At 49.1% G+C, this 23,329-nt stretch overlaps 1 protein-coding gene across 1 annotated transcript; it reads right to left on the bottom strand.

Moving 5' to 3' along the window:
* Nucleotides 1-19,386: 19,386 nt before the first annotated feature.
* Nucleotides 19,387-23,329, bottom strand: ALPI (alkaline phosphatase, intestinal; the record flags this gene model as incomplete). The annotated part of the gene is made up of 10 exons (XM_065526451.1): nt 19,387-20,561; nt 20,673-20,789; nt 21,003-21,194; nt 21,279-21,413; nt 21,544-21,616; nt 21,712-21,846; nt 22,092-22,264; nt 22,341-22,515; nt 23,000-23,115; nt 23,230-23,329. Coding segments are annotated over 10 exons (1,569 nt in total), but the record flags the coding sequence as incomplete, so codon positions are not given.

Raw genomic sequence — 23,329 nt, 5'->3', positions numbered from 1 at the left:
GCGGCCCCACTCAGGGATCCCGAGTCTGCACTGAGGGGGACCAGCAGGCGCCTGCCCTTCCTCCCAGGTCTGCTTTTCTTCCTTCGGGGGTGGCCTAGAGGGGTTAACCCGTCCCTGGGCACCACCCAGTGTGGCCATCCCCATCTCTTGAATGGAAGTGGTGAATTTCTTGCCAGCCCAGCTCTTGTCGTTCTGCTCAGACAACGCCTGCCTGCACCCTGTCCCCAGCCTTCAGACACCTTTAAGAAGTCCTTGTCATCTGAGCCTTGGGCAGGACAGCCATGCGTGGTCCTGCAGAGGAGGCTGGAACTGAGAAGGATACCCACAGGAGTGGCCAATCCGGGATGGGGCAGGGCCCTTCCTCCCAGTCTGCAGGAGGCTGACACTGGGTTCCGATGTGTCAGGGAAGACTGCAGAGGCTCAGTCCTGGGCACCAAGCTGGGCTCAGAGCTGCCTGTCAAGGGCTCCTTCACAGCGTGCTCCTTGGAGGACCCCAGGCCCCATGCAGGTGCTGTTTCCAGACCTTTCCTCCTGAGCTGGGCACACACGTGTCCCTTGGGCAGCTGGAGCAGAAAAACAGTCCTCTTCCTGCCACCCTCCTGGGTGGGGCCTGGTGTCTGGGACCCTCCATACCCCGAGACCTACCCCGTCCCTCTGACCTGGGATCCTGGTTGGAACTGGAATCTGCAGGCCCAGCCCTCTTGCCCTCACCCCAGACTCCTCCAGTTTCCCAGCTTTACCCATGATCAGTCCCTCCTGTGTCCACACCAGCTTAGGGGAGGCCTCAGCATCAGGGGAGCCTGTAGGGTGAGCAGCCAGCAAAACCAGCAGACAGGGGTCCCTTCTGCCCAGCTCAGGAAATGCAATGAGGCCGGGACACTCCTGGGGCCAGGCCCCTTCCCTCTGCGCCCTGCTGAGGATGCAGTGAGGATGGGTGCAGGGAGGTGCCTGGGAAAAGACATGAAATTCCTGGTTTCCAGGCTGGTCCAGAGCAAGTGGCCTGATGCCCGGCAGCACTGTGCATCACCTGCTAGTTCCCAAACTGCTTTTTCAGACAGGCCCTAGGAGCATCCCCACTGCACCCCAATGAGATGGACAGAGCGGCAGGGAGCCCCTTTAACAGATGGGCCACATGACCCCCAAGGCCACACTGCTCATGTCAGGGTCTTGTGGAGCTCGGATGTCAGCAGGTATCAGCATGGGTGCATCACGTGTTCCGCTGGGAGACCAGGCACGTGGCCTAGTCCCAGCCATTTATTTGTCTACCAGGCCCCGTCCTAGGATCCGCAATGGGCTGTCGAAGACTGTGATTCTACTGGGGTCGAGGAATGAGAATGAGCTCAGCATAGCTACCTGCCTGGCCTCCGTTTCCCCTGTGTTCAGTGAGGGGACATCAGCCCGGCTGTGAAGGCCCTTCCTGGGTGATTCTAGAAGTGGCTGAGGGGCGGGTTGTTGCTGGGCTGGCTCCATCCATCCCCGAAGGCGGGTTCTCCCACACAGCGGGCACAGCTCACTGGGATGACAGAAAGCAGCCTTCGGCCAAGCACTTAAGAGCAGGGAAATAAAGGAGCTGGGATGGTTTACAGCTGTGCTTAAACTTCCAGGCGTCTAGCCGAGTGAGGTGGCTCAGGCCTGTAATCTCAGGACTTTGGGAGGCTGAGGCAGGTGGATCGCTTGAGTCCAGGAGTTAGATACCAGCCTGGGCAATATGGGCAAAACCGCATCTCTGCAAAAAATATAAAAATTAGCTGGGCATGGTGGCATGCCCCTGAAGTCCCACCTACTTGGGAGGCTGAAGTGGGAGGATCACTTGAGCCTGGGAGGCAGAGGTTGCAGAGAGCCATGGTTGCACTACCGCACTCCAGCTTGGGTGAGACTGAGACCCTGCCTCAAAAAACAAACAAACAAACAAACAAACAAAAAAAACCTGAGAAAAAAAATCTTCCAGATTCCACCTGTGTACCCAAGTTGAGTAGGCGATGCTGTCCCCAGCAGTTTCCTCAGGGGCTGGCCTCTGCACTGGGTCCTGCTTCTGTCATCCAAAGCTTTGTCATCAGGCCTTGAGCCCAGGGGTTACTGCCAGGTGACCTTGGCAAGGGAGGAGCCCTCTATGGTCTCCAGTGTTGCCATCAGCAGATGAGAGGTGAGGGGTGCCCAAGCGCTGGCTTGCAGCTGCCACGATGAAGGATCGGCATGCCTGCCCCCCTCTTTCCTCCCCCGGTCTGCACAGCTCCCCCACCTTGGCTGCGAGCTTGCCTCAGAGTTCTCAGGGCCTAGGATGTTGGGGGTGCCCCTCAGCCCTGGGGACCCTGTGGGCGCCACCTCTTTACAGATTCAGGAAGGATTTGAAGCCAGCAGAGAGGTGGGTTTGTGCCTAAGCTTCCCATCCTCGGGTCAAAGAGGGGACATTGGCGAATGTGGGGGCTGAGCCCAGCTCCAGCTTAGTGGCCCTGGTATTTCTGGGGTACCCAGGAAGGGGCACATGGCGTCTAGTGCCACTGAACAGCCCTGAGCCCCAGGCCATTCTAACTAGCTCCAGGGAGGCCAGATTTAAGTTTCCACCACCCTTATGGTTGTCTCTATGCTGGCCCTGATGTCCAGGACCCTGGGGGGGCTCAGCTGGTAAGTGCCATAGATACAGTATTTTTAAATGGCTGAAAATTTTTAAATTTCCAAATATGTTGGAAGCCCAGAGTCCTTCACAGGCTAATGCCTCGGGGGGCGGGTTCTGTGGGGGAGATCAGGTTTCTCCACATGGCCCCTTGGGTGGGCTGGTTCTTTCCCACCTCCACGACCCCCATGGGGGCAGCACCCTAATTCATATTCCCTGGGTCCCATCCACACAATCCTGGGTGGGTCGCAGGCTTTGCTGAAGTTTCGGGGCGCCAGAGGGGGTATGGCCCATCAGCTGCTGAGATCTACTGTCTCTTTCTCTCCTCCCTCCCCCTGCTGAGCTCCTCCCCTCTCCCAGAAGCTGGCTGGAGGAACCCACTTTCCCAGGATTGATTATGAAGAGTCGTTTCCCCTTCCCCCTGCCTGCTCCAGTCTTGTCCAGAGGCTGAGCACTGTCTCTGTCCCCATGGGTGGGCTCTCAGGTACATTCAGCAGCAGGACAGGGCAGCACAGGGCTCAAGAGTCCAGCTTTCCTACTCCCATCCCCACGGCCTCTGAACCAGTGACACTGCAGAGGGTTATTTTTACAGATACGAATTTCACCTTCTACCATCCATTAAGAAGCAGAAGGGACTATAATCTGTTTCTCTTGATTAGCATCCTAAGTGTCCTATGGTCCCTTCCTGCTCCCCTTGCAAGGGGCCATAGGACACTTCCATCAGCTCCCTGCAGCCTGCAGGGGGTGAAAGGATTTTCTTTTTGTTTGTTTTTGTTGTTTTATTGAGACGGAGTTTCACTCTTGTTGCCCAAGCTGGAGTGCAATGGGGTGGATCTCGGCTCACTGCAACCTCCGCCTCCTGGGTTTAAGGGATTCTCCTGTCTCAGCCCCGCGAGTAGCTGGGATTACAGGTGCATGCCAGCTAATTTTTTGTATTTTTAGTAGAAACGGGGTTTCACCATGTTAGCCAGGCTGGTCTTGAGCTCCTAACCTCAGGTGATCCTCCTGCCTCGGCCTCCCAAAGTGCTGGGATCACAGCATGAGCCGCCGTGCCTGGCCGAAGGGGGCTTCTTGAGAAACTGAGACCCTTTAGGCTTTGCAGTCAGCAGCTGGCCCTCCTGGGTCTAAGTCACTGCACAGCAATTGATCCATAAGAGGCTGTCCTTGGGAGGATTTTATGGAGAAGAACCCAGGCCACCGATCATGTTATATGTAGTTCCTTCCTACTGCTTCTAGAAGGTTTCAGGACAATGGAAAACTCAGCCCATGCACCCCAAGGTAGCCCTTGCTCTATAAGCTCACTTGTCACTGCGTTTTGGAGTCCACGATGGATGGCACGTAACTGACTGAGCCCTTGGCAGCTGTGCACTCATCCCCGTCTGAGAAGAGCAGCTCTTCTCTGCAGCCTCCATCAGGCGGTCACTCAGCTTTGCCTGGAAAACCATGAGGGGCAGGAACTGCCACTTCTCAAGACCCCTTCCCCTTGGGGAAAACCTCAGCTGTGTCCTGACCTGGCCTTTCCTGCAGAGTCCTTAGAATGAGCAGGAATCCACACCCTAGTGTCCTGGTGTGGCCCCTGCCCCTGTGACTCCTCTTCATATGGTCCAAGGTGAGCCACAGGTTCCTTCTCCTGTCCAGACCAAATACCCCTTTTTGTCCCTACTGCTGTTCATGTGACATGGATTGTGGCTCATGTTGGGGCTTCTCTCTGGGGCCTCCTTTCCATCTGCCTGGGTTGGGGGTTCTCAGCCCTCACTCATTTACAGCCCATCTTAGAGGTGCTGTCCCACATGTTCCCCTGGCCATTCCTACTCCCCCACTATCAAGTGTGGCTTATTTTACTCTGTGTCACTGACTCAGGCCACCCTGCTCCCTGACAGCTAGTGCACTCTGCTGTAGCAGAAATAAACCAACCCCAAGCAGCATGGTGGAATAGGAAGCTCCTGAATCTCCCCTGACCCACAAATGCACCAGATAGGTCTATTCACAGGTCAGTTTCCTCAAGAGAAAATCAGAGACCAGTTTAGACCCCTACCTATCGAGCAATGGAGAAAGCCACTTTGAATGGTTAGGAGAGTGGAGGCATATTCGGGCATGGCCCCGGGCACCTCACCATCCAGCTGGGAAGGAATCACCCCAGTTTCCTTCTCCCTGTGGAGGGGAGGGTTAGAGCCTTAAATATAGCACCCTAACTCTAAAGTTCCCCACAGTTTGGTTCTTATTTCACCAGCTCTGGGAGCAGAGATTAGACGCATGTGAGTCTCTCTAGACCACAGGAACAAAGCAGCAGTTTGATATAGGCATACAAGCACTTCCAGTGGCTTTATCCTCTGGGAACAGTACAGAGAAGGGGCTTTGAAAAGAACAGCCCCCTGTTTCTCCCTCAGATAGAGCACCCCAACTTTTATAGCTTCCACTTGCAAGACTGCATCCTAAACCTCCTAGCTCTGGGGGCAAAGGCGACTGGCATAAATGCGTCTCTCTAGACCACAGGAAGAAAGCAGCATTTTTATACAGGTGCACAAACACTTCCAGGGTCTTCATCTCCCAGGAGCAGCACAGAGAAGGATAGACACAGCCCCTTCTTTATCCCTGGAAAGGGTTTACACCAAAAATTGAATTCCCCAACTTTCACAGCTACCTCCCAAAGGACTTGATCCTAAACCTCTTAGCTCTGTGAACAGAAGGGACCAGGTATATGTGAGTCTCCTTGATCACAGAACAAAGAAGTGGTTTTAAATGAGTGTGTAAACACTTCCATGGGCTACACCCTCTTGGAGCAGTGCAGAAAGAGGCAGGAATGTGCAGTTCCCGTTCACTCTCCAGAAGAGGCTCTCGGCACACACTTCCAGTGGCTACTTGATGGTCTGCCTTCTAAATGAACTTGCATAAAGCAGCTAACTAGGCAATGGAACAGAACAGGAGCCCTTGGACAGCTGGAGCCAGAGCTTGGTGCTTCATAAGCCTTCCCTTGGGCTCACCCTGGTGATAAATTCAGGCTTACCCATTCTTCATGAAAGGAGTTTGGCCAAGTGCCAAGTGCCAGAACTTCTATAGCTCCCACCTAAGGGACTGTGCTTTTAATTACCAGCTCTGGGACTCAATGGGGCTTTGCATTCTTGAATGACCCCAGACCACAAAAAACAAAGAGGTGGGCCCAATGTCAGCAGCTATCTCCCCAGGATCAGAGAGTGCAGCCTGTACAAATGCCTGTACAGGCATTTGCCACAGATTTTGTCCCCAGATTAATGCAGAGAAAGTGGGAGACAAATGCCTGCACTCAGCTTCACTGTAAAGATAGAAGGAACTGGAACACATATCCAACATCCAACCTTTCCAGCTACATCTAGAGAGTCTGGCTGCCATCTTACTGGTATTGGGTACTAACATGATGTAGTACATCCCAAGCTCTAGGGGGCCACCTCAAACAAAGGTAGCAGTCTGGACAAACACAAAGATTTGAGGGACATCTTAAAATCTCAGGTTAGATGGATTGGTGAGATTCTTCTACATGAGGCCAGTCTCACAAGACTGAAGGAAGTAGTTGTCCTATCTAATTCGAAGATACCAACACAGGGAGTCAAGGAAAATAAAGAAACAGGGGATGATATTCCAAATAAAGGAACAATACAAATCTACAGTGAAGAACCAAGTGAAGTGGAGATATGTGATTTAACTGAATTCAAAATAATGGTCATAGAGATGCTTACCAAGGTCAGGAGAGCAATACAAAACCAAACTGAGAATTTCAACAATGAGACAGAAATTATTTAAAAGTACTAAACGGAAATCATAGGGCTGAAAAATACTATAACTGCACTGAAAAAGAGGATCAACAGCAGACTAGATCACGCAGAAGAAAGAATCTATAAATTCAAAGACAGGCCACTGGAAATCATCTAATATGAGAAGCAAAAAGAATGAAAGGATTGAAGATAGCTTAAGATACTTACAACTTACACATTACTGGCATGCCAGAAGGAGAAGAAAGAGAGAGAAAGGGATAGAAAACATATTCAAAGAAATAACAGCAGAAAACATTGCAAGCCTAAGGAGTTAAATAGAAAGCCAGATCCAGGAAGACCAGAGGATGCCAGATAAGATGAATCCAAAGAGATCCACACAAAGACACATTGTAATCGAATTGTCAGTAGTTAAAAAGAGTGTTGAAAGCAGCAAGGGAAAGTGAATCATCATGTATAAGGGAACCCCCATATGACTATCAGCATACTTCTCAACAGAAACCTTGTAGGCCATAAGGAAGTGGGATGATATATTCAAAATCCTGAAAGAAAAAAAAAAGAAAAAGCCAACCAATAATACTATACCCAGCAATTCTGTCTCTAAAAAATGAAGGGGTGATAAAGACTTTCTCGACAAAAACTGAGAGAGTTTTTGTTTTATACCTGCTTTACAAGAAATGCTAAAAGTTTTTCAAGCTGAAGGAAGAGGATGTTAATTAGTAGTAATATGAAAACATATAATATAAAACTCATTGGTAAAAGTAAGTACATTGTCAAATCCAAAACACTCTAATACCATAATGGCAGCAGGTAAATCATTTATATATATCCAGTACAAACGTTAAAAGGTAAAACTATTAAAAACAACTAGGGCTACAGTGATTTGTTAAAAGATACAAATTATAAAAAGATGTAAACTGTGACATCAAAAACATAAAATGGGAGGAGAAGTAAAAGTGTAAAGTTTATATATGCGATCTAAGTTAAGTTGTTGTCAACTTAAAATAACCAGTTAAGTATAAGATGGCTTATGTAAGCCTTAGGGTAACCACAAAGCAAAAGCCTATGATAGATACACAACAGTTAAAAAGAACAGATCCCAAGCATAGCAGTATAGAAAGCCATCAAATCACAAAGGAAAAAAACAAGAGGAAGAAACGACAAAAGATCTACAAAATACCCAGAAAACAATGAACGAAATGGTACTAGTAAGTCTTTACCTATCAATAATTAGTCTGAATGTAAATGAGTTAAATTCTCCAATCAAAAGGCACAGAGTAGCTAAATGGATAAAATAACAAGACCCAACATACGTTGCCTACACAAGACTCACTTCACCTTAAAGGACACTCATAGACTGAAAGTGAAAGGATAGAAAAAGATATTCCATGCAAATGGGATAAAAAAGAGAACAGAGGTAGCTATACTTATTTCAGACAAAATATACTTTTGTGTGTGTGTGTGTGTGTGTGTGTGTGTGTAATGGAGTCTTCCTCTGTTGCCCAGGCTGGGGTGCAGTGATGTGATCTCAGCTCACTGCAACCTCCACCTCCCAGGTTCAAGGGATTATCCTGCCTCAGCCTCCCAAGTAGCTGGGATTACAGGTGTGCACCACCACCCCCGGCTAAATTTTGTATTTTTAGTAGAAATGGGGTTTCACCATGTTGGCCAGGCTGGTCACGAACTCCTGACCTCAGGTGATCTGCCCACCTCGGCCCCCCCAAAGTGCTGGGATTACAGGCATGAGCCACTATGCCCGGCCCAGACAAAATATACTTTACAGGAAAAACTGTAAAAAGCGACAAAGTCATTGTATAGTGACATTCTATAGTGGCGAATTCATCAAGAGGATATAACAAGTACAAATATATATGCACCCAACTTTGGAGCACCTAAATACATGAAGCAAGCCTGCAATCTCAGCACTTTGAGAGGCCAAGGGGGGAGGATTGCTTGAGGTCAGGAATTTGAGATCAGCCTGGGTACCATAGCAAAACCCCATCCCTACAGTCAGTCAATCAAACAACCAGACAAGCAAACCTTAAGGGATCTGAAGAAAGACACAGACTACAACATAATAATAGTAGTGAATTGCAATTCCTCACTTTCAGCATTGGACAGATCCAAACAGAAAATCAATAAGGAAACATTGGATTTGAACTACACTTTAGACAAAATGGATCATATATATGTGTGTATATATACACATATACATATATATATACACGCACACACACATATATATATACACACACAGACCATTCCACCTAAAAGCAGCTTAATACACATTCTTCTCAAGTGAGCATAAAACATTCTGCAAGGTATATCATATATTAGGTCACAAAATAAGTCTTAACAAATTTAAGAAGATTGAAATTGGCTGGGTACAGTGGCTCACTTCTATAATCACAACATTTTGAAAGACCGAAGCATGAGGATCACTTGAGCCCAGGAGTTTGAGACCAGCCTGGGCAATATAGAGAGACCCTGTCTCTATGAAAAATAAAAAAAATTAGCTGGATGTGGTAGTGCATGCCCGTACTCCCAGCTCCTAGGGAGGCTGAGTCAGGAGGATTGCTTGAGCCTGGGAGTCCGAGGTTGCAGTGAGTAGTGATCAGCACCACTGCACTCCAGCCTGGATGACAGAGCAAGACCCTGCCTCAAAAAAAACAGAAAAAAATTGAAGTCATATCAAGCATCTTTTCCAACCACAATGGTATGAAACTAGAAATCAATAACAGAAGGAATTATGGGAAATTAACAAATATGTGGAAATTAAACAATATGCTTCTCTGAACAACTGTTGAATCAAAGAAAAAATTAAAGGGTAAACTTAAAAATATCTTGAGACAAACAAAAAACGGAAGCACGATATACAAAAACGTATGGGATGCAGCAAAGGCAGCTTGTTTTGTTTTGTTTTGTTTTTTTGAGATAGGGTCTCATTCTGTTGCCCAGGCTGGAATGCAGCAGCACAATCACTGCTTACTGTAGCCTTGAACTCCTGGGCTCAAGCAATCCTCCCACCTCAGCCTCCCAAGTAGCTGGGACTACAGACAGGTGCCGCCATACCTGGATAATTTATTTTTATTTTTGTAGAGATAGAGTCTCACTATGTTGACCAGGCTGGTTTCAAACTCCGGGCCTCAACCTACCCTCTCACCTCAGCCTCCCAAAATGCTGGGATTACAGACATGAGCCACCACACCCAGCCTAAAGCAGTTCCGAGAGGAAAGTTTATAGCAATAAATGCCTATATCAAAAAAGAAGAAAAATCTCAAATAAACAGGCTAATATTATGCCTCAAGGAACTAGAAAAAAGAAGAACAAATTAAGGTCAAAGTTAGCAGAAGGAAGGAAATAACAAAGATCAGAGAAGAAATCAATGAAATAGAGACTAGAAAAACAATAGAAAAAATCAACAAAACTAAGAGTTGGTTTGTAAAAAGCTGAACAAAATTGACAAACCCTTAGCTAGACTAATAAAGAAAAAAGAGAGAAGACTCAAATAAAATCAGAAATGAAAGAAGAGTAGTTACCATTGATAACAGAAATACAAAGGATCGTAAGAGACTACTATAAGCAATTATATGCCAACAAATCACACAACCTAGAAGAAATGGATAAATTCCTAGAAATATAACCTAAACACTGGATCATGAAAAAATTGGAAATCTGAACAGACTACAGACTAATAACTAATAAGAAGATTGAATCAGTAATTAGAAGTCTACCACCACCAACAAAAAAATCCCAGAACGAGAAAACTTCATGGTTAAATTCTACCGAATATTTAAAGAAGAGCTGATACCAATTCTTATCAAGCCCTTCCCAAAAACTGAAGAGGAGAGCATACTTCCAAACTCATTCTACAAGGCCAGCTTACTCTGACACCAAGCCAGACAAAGACACTGCAAGAAGGGATAAGTACAGGCAATATCATTGATGAACATGGTTGCAAAAATCCTCAAGAAAATACTAGATAACCCTATTCACCAGTACATTAAAAGATCATTCACCATGGCCTGGACATGATGGCTCATGCCTGTGATCCCAGCATGAGGTTGAGGTGGGCGGATCACCTGAGCCCAGGAGTTTGAGACCAGCCTGGGCAATATGGCAAAATCCTGTCTCTACTAAAGATACAAAAATTAGCCAGGCATGGTGGTACACGCCTGAAGCCCCAGCTACTAGGGTGGCTGAGGCATGAAAATTGCTTGAACCTGGGAGGTGGAGGTTGCAGTGAGCCAATATTGTGCCACTGTACTCCAGCCTGGGCCACAGAGTGAGACTCTGTCTCAAAAAAAAAAAAAAAAAAAAAGATTATCTCTGCAAGTTTGGTTCAACATATGCCAATCAATGAGAGTCACCATATTAGCAGAATGAAGGACAAGAAATCATATATTCATCTCAATAGATGCAGAAAAAGCATTTGACAGCGTTCAATCCTTTCATGGTAAAAAAACTCTCAACACACTTTGGGAGGCCAAGGCGGGCGGATCACGAGGTCAGGAGATTGAGACCTTCCTGGCTAACATGATGAAACCCCGTCTCTACTAAAAATACAAAAAAATTAGCTGGCATGATGGTGGGCACCTGTAGTCCCAGCTACTCAGCAGGCTGAGGCAGAATGGCGTGAACCCAGGAGGCGGAGCTTGCAGTGAGCTGAGATCGCACCACTGCACTCCAGCCTGGGTGACAGAGCAAGACTCTGTCTCAAAACAAAAACATAAACAAAAACAAAAACGAAAACACTCTCAACAAAGTAGGTATGCAAGGAATGTTCCTCAACTCAGTGAAGATCATGTGTGACAAGTCCACAGCCAGCATCATACTCAACAGTGAAAAGTTGAAAGCTTCTCCTCTAAGATCAGGAACAAGGCAAGGATGCCTGCTGTGTTGCACATGGTACTGGAAACCTTAGCCAGAGCAATTCAGCAAGAAAAAGAAATAAAAGGCATCCTAATAGGAAAGGATAAAGTGAAATTGTTTCTGTTTGCTGACATGATCTTATATGTAAAATATCCTAAACAGTTCCCCCCAAAAACCATTAGAATTGATAAACAAATTCAGTAAAGTTGCAGGATACAAAATCAACTTACAAAAAGCAATAGTGTTTCTTTATACTAACTAACTGTCTGAAAAAGAAATTACGAAAACAACCCCACTTAAGAGAGCATAAAAAAGGTCGGAGTGCAGTGATGCAATCATAGCTCACTGTAACCTTGAACTCCTGTGCTCTCACAATCCTCATGCCTCAGCCTCCTGAGTAGCTGGGACTACAGGTGCATGCCACTATGCTGAGCTAATGAATTTTTTTTTTTTTTTTTAAAGGGACGGGGCTTGCTATGTTGTCCAGTCTGGTCTCAAACTCCTGGCCTCAAGTGATCCTCCCACCTTGGCCTCTCAGAGGGCTGGGATTACAGGCATGTGCTGCTTTACCTGGTCTTGGACAATGGGGAAAGGACAGTCTCTTTAATAAATGGTTTTGGAAAAACTAGATCTCCACAGACAGAAGAATGAAAACGGGACTTTATCTCACCCCTTATACAAAAATCAACTCAAAATGAAGACTTAAATGCAAGGCCTGAAACTATAAAACTACTAGAAGAAACACAGGGGAAAGGGTCCATGCCATTGGTCTGGGCAGAGATTTCTTGGATATGACCCCAAAAACACAGGCAACAAAAGCAAAAATAGACAAATTGTATTGCATCAAACTAAAAAGCTTGTGAACAGCAATGGAAACAGTTAATAGGGTAAAGAGACAACTCGAAGATTGGGAGAAGATATTTGCAAATCATACACTGGTAAAGGGCTAATATCCAAAATATACAAGGAACCCAAATGACTCAATAATTTTTAAAAAACCCTATTTTAAAAAGGCAAAGGACTTGAACAGACATTTCTCAAAACAAGACATACAAATGGCCAACAGTTATATGAAAAAGTGCTCAATATTGCTAATCATCAGAGAAATGCAAATTAAAACCACAATGAGATATTTCCTCGCACCTGTTAGATTGGCCAGTATAAAAAAGATGAAAGATAGTAAGTGTTGACAAGGATGTGGAGAAAAGGGAACCATTATACACTGTTGGTAGTATTGTAAATTAGTACAGCCATTTTGGATAAGAGTATGAAGGTTTCTCAAAAGACTAAAAATAGAATTACTTGGAGGGCTAGGTGTTGTGGCTCATGCCTATAATCTCAGCACTCTACTCTAGGAGACCAAGGGGGAAGGACTGTTTCAGGTCAGGAGTTCAAGACCAGCCTGGACAACATAGTGAGACCCTATCTCTACAAAAAAAGAGAATTACCTGTATCATATAATCCAGCAACCCCACTACAGGGTACATACCCAAAGGATTGAAATCTGTATGCGGAAGAGATGTCTGCACTGCCATGTTCGTGACACCATTATTCACAATAGTTGAGATATGGAAATAACCTAAGTGTCCCTAAACAGATAAATGGATTTTTAGCACATGGTGTATTTACATAACGGAACACTAGTCAGCCTTATAAAAACAGGAAATTCTGTCATTTTCAACAACGTGGATGAACCGAGAGGATATTATATGGAGTGAAATAAGCCAGGCACAGAGGGGAGGTGAACGGGGAAGAGGAGAGGTTTGTCAACGGGTACAAAATTACAGCTAGTAGGAGGAATAAGTTCTGCTGTTCTATTGCATAGCAAGGTGACTACAGTTCATAATAATGTATTGTATATTTTAAAACAGCTGAAAGACTGGATTTTACTGTTTTTGGTTTGTTTTGTTTTTTTTTGAGACGGAGTTTCGCTTTTGTCGCCCAGGCTGGAGTGCAGTGGCATTATCTCAGCTCACTGCAACCTATACCTCCTGGGTTCAAGCAATTCTCCTGCCTCAGCCTCCCAAGTAGTTGGGATTACAAGTGTGTGCCACCATGCCCAGCTAGTTTTTGTATTTTTATTAGAGACGGGGTTTCACCATGTTGGTCAGGCTGGTCTCCAACTCCTGACCTCAGGTAATCTGTCCTCCTCGGCCTCCCAAAGTGCTGAGGTTACAGGCGTGAACCACCATACCCAGCCAAAGATGGGATTTTAAATGTTCTCATCACAAAGAAATAATAAATATTTGAGGGGGTGGATATGCTAATAAGCCTGACTTGATCATTCCACAATGTATACATATATTGAAACATCACATTGTACCCCATAAATATATACAATTTTTATTTATCAATTAAAAATAAAATAAAACTGGCCAGGGCGTGGTGGCTCACGCCTGCAGCCCCAGCACTTTGAGAGGCTAAGGCAGGTGCATTGCTTGAGTCCAGCAATTCAAGACCAGCCTGCACAACATGGCAAAACCCTGTCTCTATAAACAATACAAAAATTATCCAGGCATGGTGGTGCACACCTGTAATCCCAGCTACTTGGGAGGTCACTTGAGCCCAGAAAGCAGAGGTTGCAGTGAGCCGAGATTGTGCCTGGGAGACAGAGCTAGGCCCTGTCTCAAAAATAAAATAAAATTAAAAAGAAAGAATAAATACACGCAAAATAAAATAAAATAAAAGCTATAAACACATCCACAGATAAAGCAACCCCATTGGTCACAGTGGATGCCTCCTCCTCCCCAGCCTCCCCAGCACCCTGGTGCAAGGTTCAAGGTGCCCAGGGGGCTACACGGTTCAGTCCCAAGCTGGGTCTGTGTCCAGCATGAGCTCATCAGGTTGCAAGGGAGTGAGATGGGTTCCTGGCTTCCCCAACCTCAGCTGCCACCCAGGATCCCGTAGCCTCTGGCAGCAGCTCATGGCTGGTTCATTGGATCGGCAGGCAGCTCAAATCCCCAAGAAGCTGTCACATGGTGCAGTCAAATCGCATCTTTCCTTGTCTATATTTTGCATAAATAATAATTTTAAAAAGCTCCTACGATCCTATGGAACCAAACCATTGCAGGGACTGCTGTCAGGAATCTGTGTGGAGAGGTCTGAAGGTAGCTCCTTGGGGAGAATTTTCCTTTACTCTAAGGAGCCCAGACAGGGTGGGTGGAGGTGGGGAAACCGTGCTGGCTGATAACAACACATTTGCAAATCTGGTGAACAAAGAGTACCAGAGCAGGGCACCAGGGCCTGGCCACCTCCCTACCAAGGGTGGATGGCGGCCTCATCTTTTGACAGGGGCTTCTGTTTCCTCCTTGAAGGGCAGCTCAAGAGCCATGCGGCTGGTTCCCAGGCACCATGCCAAGTGCATTGGCAAAGACTGGCATCCCTAGTGGCAGGGGTCTATCAAGGGGAGCTTCCAGTTCCTTGTTGGTGTTGGGGTCTGGTGTGCGCACCGGCAGTAAATGTGGAAGCTGTGGTCAGCTGTGGTCAGTAGACCCTGGGGCCGCCTTAGATGAAGGGGTGCAACTGCAAATCTCACACAGCTTCCGGAAGGCCTCTGGAGCCCCTCTGGGAGGCTGAGATTCAGGGAGGCTTCCTCTAGGGGCAGAGGCCAGTTATGCAGTTGCTAACCCGGTGGGGAGGCCTAGAACCAGTGGGGCCAGGACAAGATCAGATGCAACATCAGCACCCAGGACAGAAGGGCACAGCTGGGATCCCCCTTGAGTCCCTCCTGAGAGGCTGCAGGGAGTGTGCTCCTTTCCCTGGATCACAAGGCTTCCTGTGCCAATCACTGGATATGTGCAGGGGCAATGGCTCAAGGGAACTTGATGGACAGGGGGCTCCGAGTCTGGTGGGGACTGAACCTGTGGTGCCCTCTGGGGTCTGTGCTCTGCAGGGAGTGAGACGCCCCTGCTCACAGGGAGTTGCTCAGCCTGGGCATCCTGCCCAGTACTTAAGCACTTCAGAACTCACCTGGACCTTGGGGTTTGGTTAAAGGGACGTTAACCAAACGTCCCTTTGCTGTTTGCTCAGCTCACCACATGCCTTGCCATAGCCCTGGGCAGTGGGTGCCCCAAGAGCTCATGTTTAATATTGAGCTCCATGCTGGTGCCTTCACTCTTCATGCAGGTGCCACTCCACACAGTTCTTGGGTGTTCCAGAAGAAGGGAATTGGGTGCCCCAGGCCAGGGGTTGATGCAATACCCACTCTGGATTGCACACCTTCAGCGGATTGCGGAGGATTAGAGTTTAGTGCGTCTAAGTGGATTGATGGATTATATGATCTTTTTCTTTCTTTCTTTTTTTTTTTTTTGAGACAGAGTTTCACTCTTGTTGGCCAGGCTGGAGTATAATGGCACCATCTTGGCTCACCGCAACCTCTGCCTCCTGGGTTAGAGTGATTCTCCTGCCTCAGCCTCCTGAGTAGCTAGGATTACAGGCATGCACCACCATGCCCAGATAATTTTGCATTTTTAGTAGACACAAAGTTTCTCCATGTTGGTCTGGCTGGTCTCGAACTCCCAACCTCAGGTGATGGCAGATCACCTCAGCCTCCCAAAGTGCTGGGATTACTGGCGTGAGCCACAGTGCTCGGCCTATATGATCTAGTTTTAACCAAACTCATCTTCCAAAATGGCTGAGTGGCTCACACAAGATTCGTGTAAGGAATCTGCAATGAACCCCAGAAATCCAGAGGAGGTGAACCACAGCAGAAGGGAGAGCTGGGAATTCCTTATTACTCCTGGCTGAGCTCAGGGTACAGACCTGACCAGAAGTTAGCCCCTAAAATAAAAATTCAGCAAATAAAACTCTTTGAACTTCCCCTACTCTGTGGTTACTGCTGAAGTTTGCCCAAGGTACCTTGTGCCTGGAGCTGTTAAGTCATCAGCAGTGTGCAATCCTCATGGTTGGCAAGGTGTCTAAAACTAAGCTTTCAGAACTGAAGAGAAACCTGTGCAGTCTTTTTGCCAGCAATATTTAAAGTTTTGTGCTGTTCAACCCAGTCCTTCTTAGTTATTTCCCTAAGCAATGATAAATATTTGGAAAGCTCTTTTAAAGTTTCTTGCATGATAGCATGAAACAAAAAACACCTACCAACGGGCAGACACTTATTCTTTCTGCTGCAGGAAAAATGGCAGAAACAATGAGCAGTAAATGATCTGTTGACAAACCGAAAGGCATTTCTTTGTCAGCAAACACCGTCGAAAGATGTAGAGAAAACACTGCCGAAGATTGGAAGAAACTCGTGTTAGAGCAAATTACCCAGTGTGGGAGGTTTGCTTCGCAGTGGGCTGAAAGCACAGATGTTTCCAACATGGCTCAGCTGAAGGTATTTGCCAGGTTCTGTTCCAATACTGAAATACACAAATCACTTCTTTCTTTTCTTTCTTTCTTTCCTTTTTTTTTTTTTCATGAGCCACTAAAGGGAAGATAGAGCAGACAAGATATATTGCCAACAGTAAATGCCTTCTTTAATAAAAACAATGTCATATGGGAAAATGGTAAAAATGCAACCACAGATAGAATAGCTACTCAGAAAGGGATTTTTAAAAAAGGATTCTGGATATGAATCAGGGTGCAGAGGTAGCTTCACCCTTACCCCTCACTCATTGGCTCATCCACGGTCTAATCAGCGCAGGAAAGAGGTAGAAGCCCGGAGGGCACAGAATATTGCAGGAGACCGACCGTAGGCTCATGTTATACAGCCAAGACTGTGGCATTAGAGTAGAATCTTTCCCATACTTGGTAAGGAGATTGGGTGTGACCATGAAAACTTTCCAGCCACACAGAATGACTTATCTTCATGGCAAAATACTGAAGAGGGTTGCCCCAAGTTCCCCTCCCTCTCTGTTAACTTTCCCTCTCTCTGTATGTACGTATGTATGTATGTATGTATGTATGTATGTATGTATGTATTTTGGAGATGGAGTCTCACTCTCGCCCAGGCTGGAGTGCGGTGGCACCATCTCGGCTCACTGCAACCTCCACCTCCCAGGTTCAAGCGATTCTCCTGCCTCAGCCTCCTGAGTAGCTGGGACTACAGGCACCTGCCACCAAGCCCAGCTAATTTTGTGTATTCTTAGTAGAGATGAGGTTTCACTGTGTTAGCCAGGATGGTCTCGATCTCCTGACCTTGTGATCCACCTGCCTCAGCCTCCCGCGGTGCTGGGATTATAAGCGTGAGCCACCGTGCCCAGCCCTCCCTCCTTATTTTTTAAAATTTATCAGTAATTTTTAATTTATTTCTTCCCTGTGATTTTTTTCCCTGTGAATATTCTTTTTTTAAAATTTAGATTCAGGGGTACATGTGCTTGTTTATTACATGGGTAGACTGCATACTGGTGGAGATTAGGCTGCTAGTGAACCCAATACCCATAATGAATTTGTACCCGATAGGTAATTTTTCAATCCTCACCCCAACTCCTACCTCCCTCCTTTTTTTTGAGAGGGAGTCTCGCTCTGTCTCCCAAGCTGGAGGCAGTGGTGTGATCGTGGCTAACTGCAACCCCCGCCTCCAGGTTCAAGAGATTCTCCTGTCTCAGCCTCTGGAGTAGCTGGGATTATAGGCCCCCGCCACCCACCTGGCTAATTTTTGTATTTTCAGTAGAGACAGTGTTTCACCATGTTGACCAGGCTGGTCTCAAACTCCTGACCTCAAGTGATCCGCCTGCCTCAGCCTCCCAAAGTGCTGGGATTATAGGTGTGTGGCACCATGTCTGGCTAATTTTTGTATTTTTAGTAGAGATGGGATTTCACCATGTTGATCAGGCTGGTCTTGAATTCCTGACTTCAAATGATCTGCCCACCTTGGCCTCCCAAGTGTTAGGATTACAGGCATGAGTCACCGCACCTGGGCTCCCTCCTTCCTAAAGACCAAAGTGCTGACACTTTTGAGATGACAAGAGCTATCTGTTTTAGACAATCAGGAAAAAGCTTGAAAACTAATTTTACTTTTCTTGCATCTGCTCCTTCAAGGTAAAGATGTCCTCTCAATGAAAAAATGAGAAAGTAATCATCTTGGAATGAAAACTCATGCCAAAGAAAACATTTTTTAGAACTGAAGTTTGAGAATGTTTTCATGGACATGTGAATTTTGTGGTCAAAAATGTATTTGACTGATACAACCCTCATCCCTACATATTTAAAAAAAACTTGAAAGCAGATTATATATTTGAATCTGTTTTTTAAAATTTAGATATAATTTACATACCATAAAATTCATCCTTTTATTTCGTATTTTAGACATAGATTCTCACTGTGCTTCCCAGGCTGGAGTCCTATGGCTATTCACAAGTGGGATCATGGTCCTCCAATATTTTTGTGACAGCTACTAAAACCCAGAATTAAAAAAGAACGACCCTGAGAGCCAGGCCTTCAAACTGATGTTTTACAATTTTATTTCAAGGTTTTAGTAAATAAGAAAGCATATTGAATCATGTTACTATTTCTTGCAAAAGCGAGATGCTTTTTCGCACCTTTGTAAATGTACAAATAAATTTGTAATACTGCAAAATTTGCTGGAAAATGTGGTTGATTTCACCTTTATTTAATTCTTTTCAATGTTCTATTGGAGCAGGTGTGGTACTCACTAAGCATGGCTCTATTGGGATGGGTGCTCCAGAATGCTTTTGGAGGGAGGTCACAAACACCTGGAGTCAGCTCCTTCCTCACCTCTCACCTGGGCCTGTCACTACCCCCATACTCCGCCCAAAAGACCAGACGCTTCTCCTGGCAGCAGCCAGAGTGCTCATTTTCCAGCCAGGGTGAGTCACAGCCCTCCTCAAAGACCTCCAACCACACCCCTGTACCCAGACTTCATGGTCTCCCATGCCCCACCCCCACTCTCCTGACCCCTCAGGCTTTCCCCTCTCTACCCACCCACCCCCACCCCTCTGATCCAGTCCTTGGCCTCCCAGAGCACCTTCTGGCACTGTCCCAGGGCCTTTGCACTGCTGTGCTGCCTTGCTCAAGCCCCACTCTATTCAAGTGTCTTGCTCAATCGTCTGCTCCTCAGCAGCCCCTCCTGGTCTGCGTTATCCACCCCTCCAGATACCGTGCCCACACTCACTCATGATTTTTCTCCTAGGAAGTAGTACAGGCATTACATTGTCTAACACTTCCTTTTATTATTGCTTTGTCTCCTAGGAGAATGGAGACCTTCAGGAGGCAGGGGAGTCTTCCTTGTTGAGAAATCTATGCCCAGCATCCAGATGTCCCGGGAGGGTCCATGGGCTCTGGGCTGCTGCCCAGAGCTCCTCAGGCGCTCCTTGGATCTCCTGACCTGGAAAGGGCACTGGGGGTCGGGAAGCATCTGAGTGGCTATGACTTGGGGCAAGCCTCTGCCTCATTGGCCCCTTGGTCACTTGCAGGGGTGTGGAATGATCCTAGTGGGGAGGCAGCAGAGGATTGTGTCAAAGCCCCATGGGGATCCCCGCCCCAGCAGCCTCCTTGGGTGGGTTGCAGAGTGGCGGGAAGCTGCTCTTCTTCAGGTGTCCTGATCCACCCAAGTCCTTGGGTCTACCAGGTGCTGTGAGGATTGAAGCTAAGAACGATGGGGCACACAGTCTCGGTGTGTCGTATCCAGGGTTGGAGGACGTCTCTGGGTCCAGGCCTGCTTGGTCTTCCTCAGGCTAGAGGCAGGGTGGGGGCTGAGTGGTTTGGGTCCCTTTATTGTCTGGGGTGCAGGCAGCCGCATGGCACAAATCCGCAGTCTCTGGGGTTGGGAGGAAGAATCAGAGAGCAGCCTGGGGGGAGGTCCTGGGAGTCCCAGGCTCAGCTCCCAGGGCGCCCTGGGTTCCTGCTCCCTGAAGGGGATGCAGAGGGAAGAAGGGCAGCGCTGCTCCAGCTAATGCTGGTTTATCTCTAGTGGGTGAAGGTCCAGCGGCAGGTCACCTGTATGTGTTCACGCCGGAAGTGGCAGCTCAGGACGGGGAGCAGGGCAGGACGCCTGGAGGTGGGGAGCAGGATAACTCCAGGGTGGGGCGCTCAGGGAGCAGCGGCCGCCCCCAGCAGCAGCAGGGTCCCGGCCAGCAGAGGCAGCGACGCGGGAACCGGGTGCGCAGCGTCGGTGGTGCCGGCGGGAGCGGGAGGCGCGGTGTCGGTGGTGCCGGCGGGAGCGGGAGGCGCGGTGTCGGTGGTGCCGGCGGGGGGCGCCAGGTCGCAGGCCGTGTAGGGCTCCAGGCAGGCGGCAAAGGCCATGACGTGCGCTACGAAGCTCTGCTCCTGCACACCGTGCACCAAGTGCGCCTGAGGACCGCGCGCGAACACCGCCACGTCTTCGCCTCCGTGGGTCTCGGACGACAGGGGCACCGCCGCCTGCTGCCGGTAATCGGGGCTCCCTGGTAGGAGGGTGAGTGCAGTTCAGGGCAGACGGGCGGCGTCCCCCTCCCGCGAATACCCCCATCCCTGGCACTCTGGTCCCCCTGAGCGGGCCATTCAGCCTCACTCACCGCTCTCACTCTCATTCACGTCTGGTCGCACGCCTGAGTTGAGCACGTAGCCCGGGCCATTGCCGTACAGGATGGACGTGTAGGCTTTGCTGTCCTGAGCCTTGCTGGGGGCCAACCCTGTAGGGAGACGGGGGTCCCTGTAGTTGAGCTGACCACAGCTGTGGGAGTGCCTCCTATGTGCTAGGCACCACCACTTTGCCTGTTCAGGGGCTCTGTCCTCACAATAGGGCTGGTGTCAGCATTACACACATTTGGCAGAGGAGAAAACTGAGGCTCAGACTTCACCCACATAACTGATGCAGCAGCACCTGCCACTCTCCCCAGGCCTACCGAAGATGGAGCTCCCTCGAAAGGTGTAGCCACCAAAGGAGAATACGTGGGAGTGGTCAGCAGTGATGAGGGTCAGCGTGTCCTCCTCGCTGGTGAGCTGGCCTGCCCTCTCGATGGCGTCATCAAACATGACCGCCTCGGTGAGCGCATGGTAAGCCAAGCCCTCATGATGACCATGGTCGATGCGACCACCTGCAGGAAGGCCAGAGGAGGGTGATGCTTGAACTTGCTCTGCCCTGCCCTGCCTTCCTCCACTCCCCAGGGGCCACCACACACCTTCCACGAAGAGGTAGAAGCCGCGGGGGTTCCTGCTCAGCAGGCGCAGGGCAGCCTCTGTCATCTCCAGCAGGGAGGGGTCCAGTGTGGGGTCTCGGTTGATCTCATATTTCATGTCTCCGGGTTCAAAGAGGCCTGTGGGACAAGGAGCTTGGTAGTGATTGGCAGGCTGCGAGCAGGAGAGTGCTGGCTGATGTGCACACAGGCTCAGATGGCACCCTCTGAGGCCGTCTGAGGAATGCCAGGGCAGGAAGGGGGTCATTACCCATGAGATGGGTCACAGACTGGTCCAGGGAAGCCTGCATGAGCTCAGTGCGGTTCCACACGTACCGGGCACCCTGCAGGGATAGAGCCAGGCCTCAGCCCACAGCCCTGAGCCCCACACACTTGCCCTCCCCCTGCCATGCCTCCCACACCTGCCAGCCCCCATCACCTGGTGCTTTGTCAGCCATTCCTGCACCAGGTACTTCCCGTCCAGTCTGATTCCATTCTGGCTGGCATCACTTGGGTACTCAGGGTCTGGGGTCCCCCTGGGAAACATGTACTTGCGGCCTCCACCCAGGATCACCTGGGGACAGAGGATGGGGCAGGTGGGTTGGGGGCCTAGTTGGCCCCATGTCCCCTCCTCATGCACAGCCCCTGGCTCCCCTCCCCAGGGCAGTGGGAATGGCCCAGGCTGGGCTGCACATTCCACCTCCCCAACCCCACCTCCAGACCCTGCTGACCCAGATCAGGCTTTTGGTTGCCTGGATCTGAGCCTGTGCCCCCACCTTCCCCTCTGCCTAGCCCCAGCCCTTGGCCTTGGGGTCGCACGTCAATGTCCACGTTGGAGATGAGCTGTGTGGCAATGTCCTGGCAGCCATCCTGGCGGGCCGAGGCAGGCATGTCAGCATCTGAGTACCAGTTGCGGTTCACCGTGTGTGCGTAGGTGCCGGCTGGCGAGGCATGCTGCACCCGTGTGGTGGTCACCACTCCCACTGACTTTCCTGAGGGTGACAGGGGTCAGGATTGGTGACCGAGGTCTTGGACCTGGTCCTGACCCCGCAGCGGGCCCTAGCTCACCTGCTTTCTTGGCCCGGTTCATCACGGAGATGACTTCATTGCCACGTGTCGTGTTGCACTGGTTATAGCGGGCGGCTGCACTCAAGCCGATGGTCTGGTAGTTGGCCTTGACCCCGCACAGGTAGGCTGTGGCTGTGCCTGCGCTGTCTGGCACCTGTCTGTCCACATTGTACGTCTGGGAATAGAGACACCCTGAGCTCTACTTTGGGGCTTCGGCAGCATTTACAGCCAGGGGCAAAGTCCTACCCTGATTTAAACCCAGGCAGCCTGTACTGCATCCAGTTCCTAGTATCCCCACTTCACCTCCCTCCTGCTGCGCCCAAAACATGCAGGGGCCCTGGGTGCTGCTGCTGCTGGGCCTGAGGCTACAGCTCTCCCTGGGCATCATCCCAGGTAATGAGGCTCCCCAAGCTGTTCCACACACAGGGCGACCCCTCACCAGGCTGACCTGATCTCTACTGTCCCCCTGGCCAGCTGAGGAGAACCCAGCCTTCTGGACACAGACCCCAACCAGGGGCCTGGTTCTGGTCCTCTGGGGTCCTAACTGCTCCCAGCTCCTAACTCAGGCCCCAGCTGTCCTGGCTCCCTCCCTCCTGCCACACTCCATATCCTTGACCCCCTCCTCTGCTTGGAGGACTCTGAAGTGGCCCAGCCCTTACCTTGGATAGCGCCACGTATGGGAAGCCGTCCATGGCCAGGGGCGTCTCAGGCCCCAGTTTGCCATTCTTCTGCCCCTTTAGGATCCTAGCGGCTGTCACCGTGGGCACCCCCATCCCTGAAGGGGCAGAAATGTGTGAGTCCTGGGCCCCAGGGCTGGCCTGGAATCACCAAAGGTCCTAGGTGCTGGGGCTGTGAGGGCTGCGGGGCTGGACAGGCCTTGGTCACTCACCATCACCCAGGAAGAGGATGAGGTTCTTGGCGACCTTCTGGATGGGCTGCAGCTTCTTGGCGGCATCCAGGGCCTCAGCTGCCTGGCGGTTCCAGAAGTA

The sequence above is a fragment of the Macaca fascicularis genome, chromosome 12, assembly GCF_037993035.2.
Source record: "Macaca fascicularis isolate 582-1 chromosome 12, T2T-MFA8v1.1".
Classification (NCBI taxonomy): Eukaryota; Metazoa; Chordata; class Mammalia; order Primates; family Cercopithecidae; genus Macaca; species Macaca fascicularis.
This window is presented reverse-complemented; position numbering and strand designations above follow the sequence as displayed.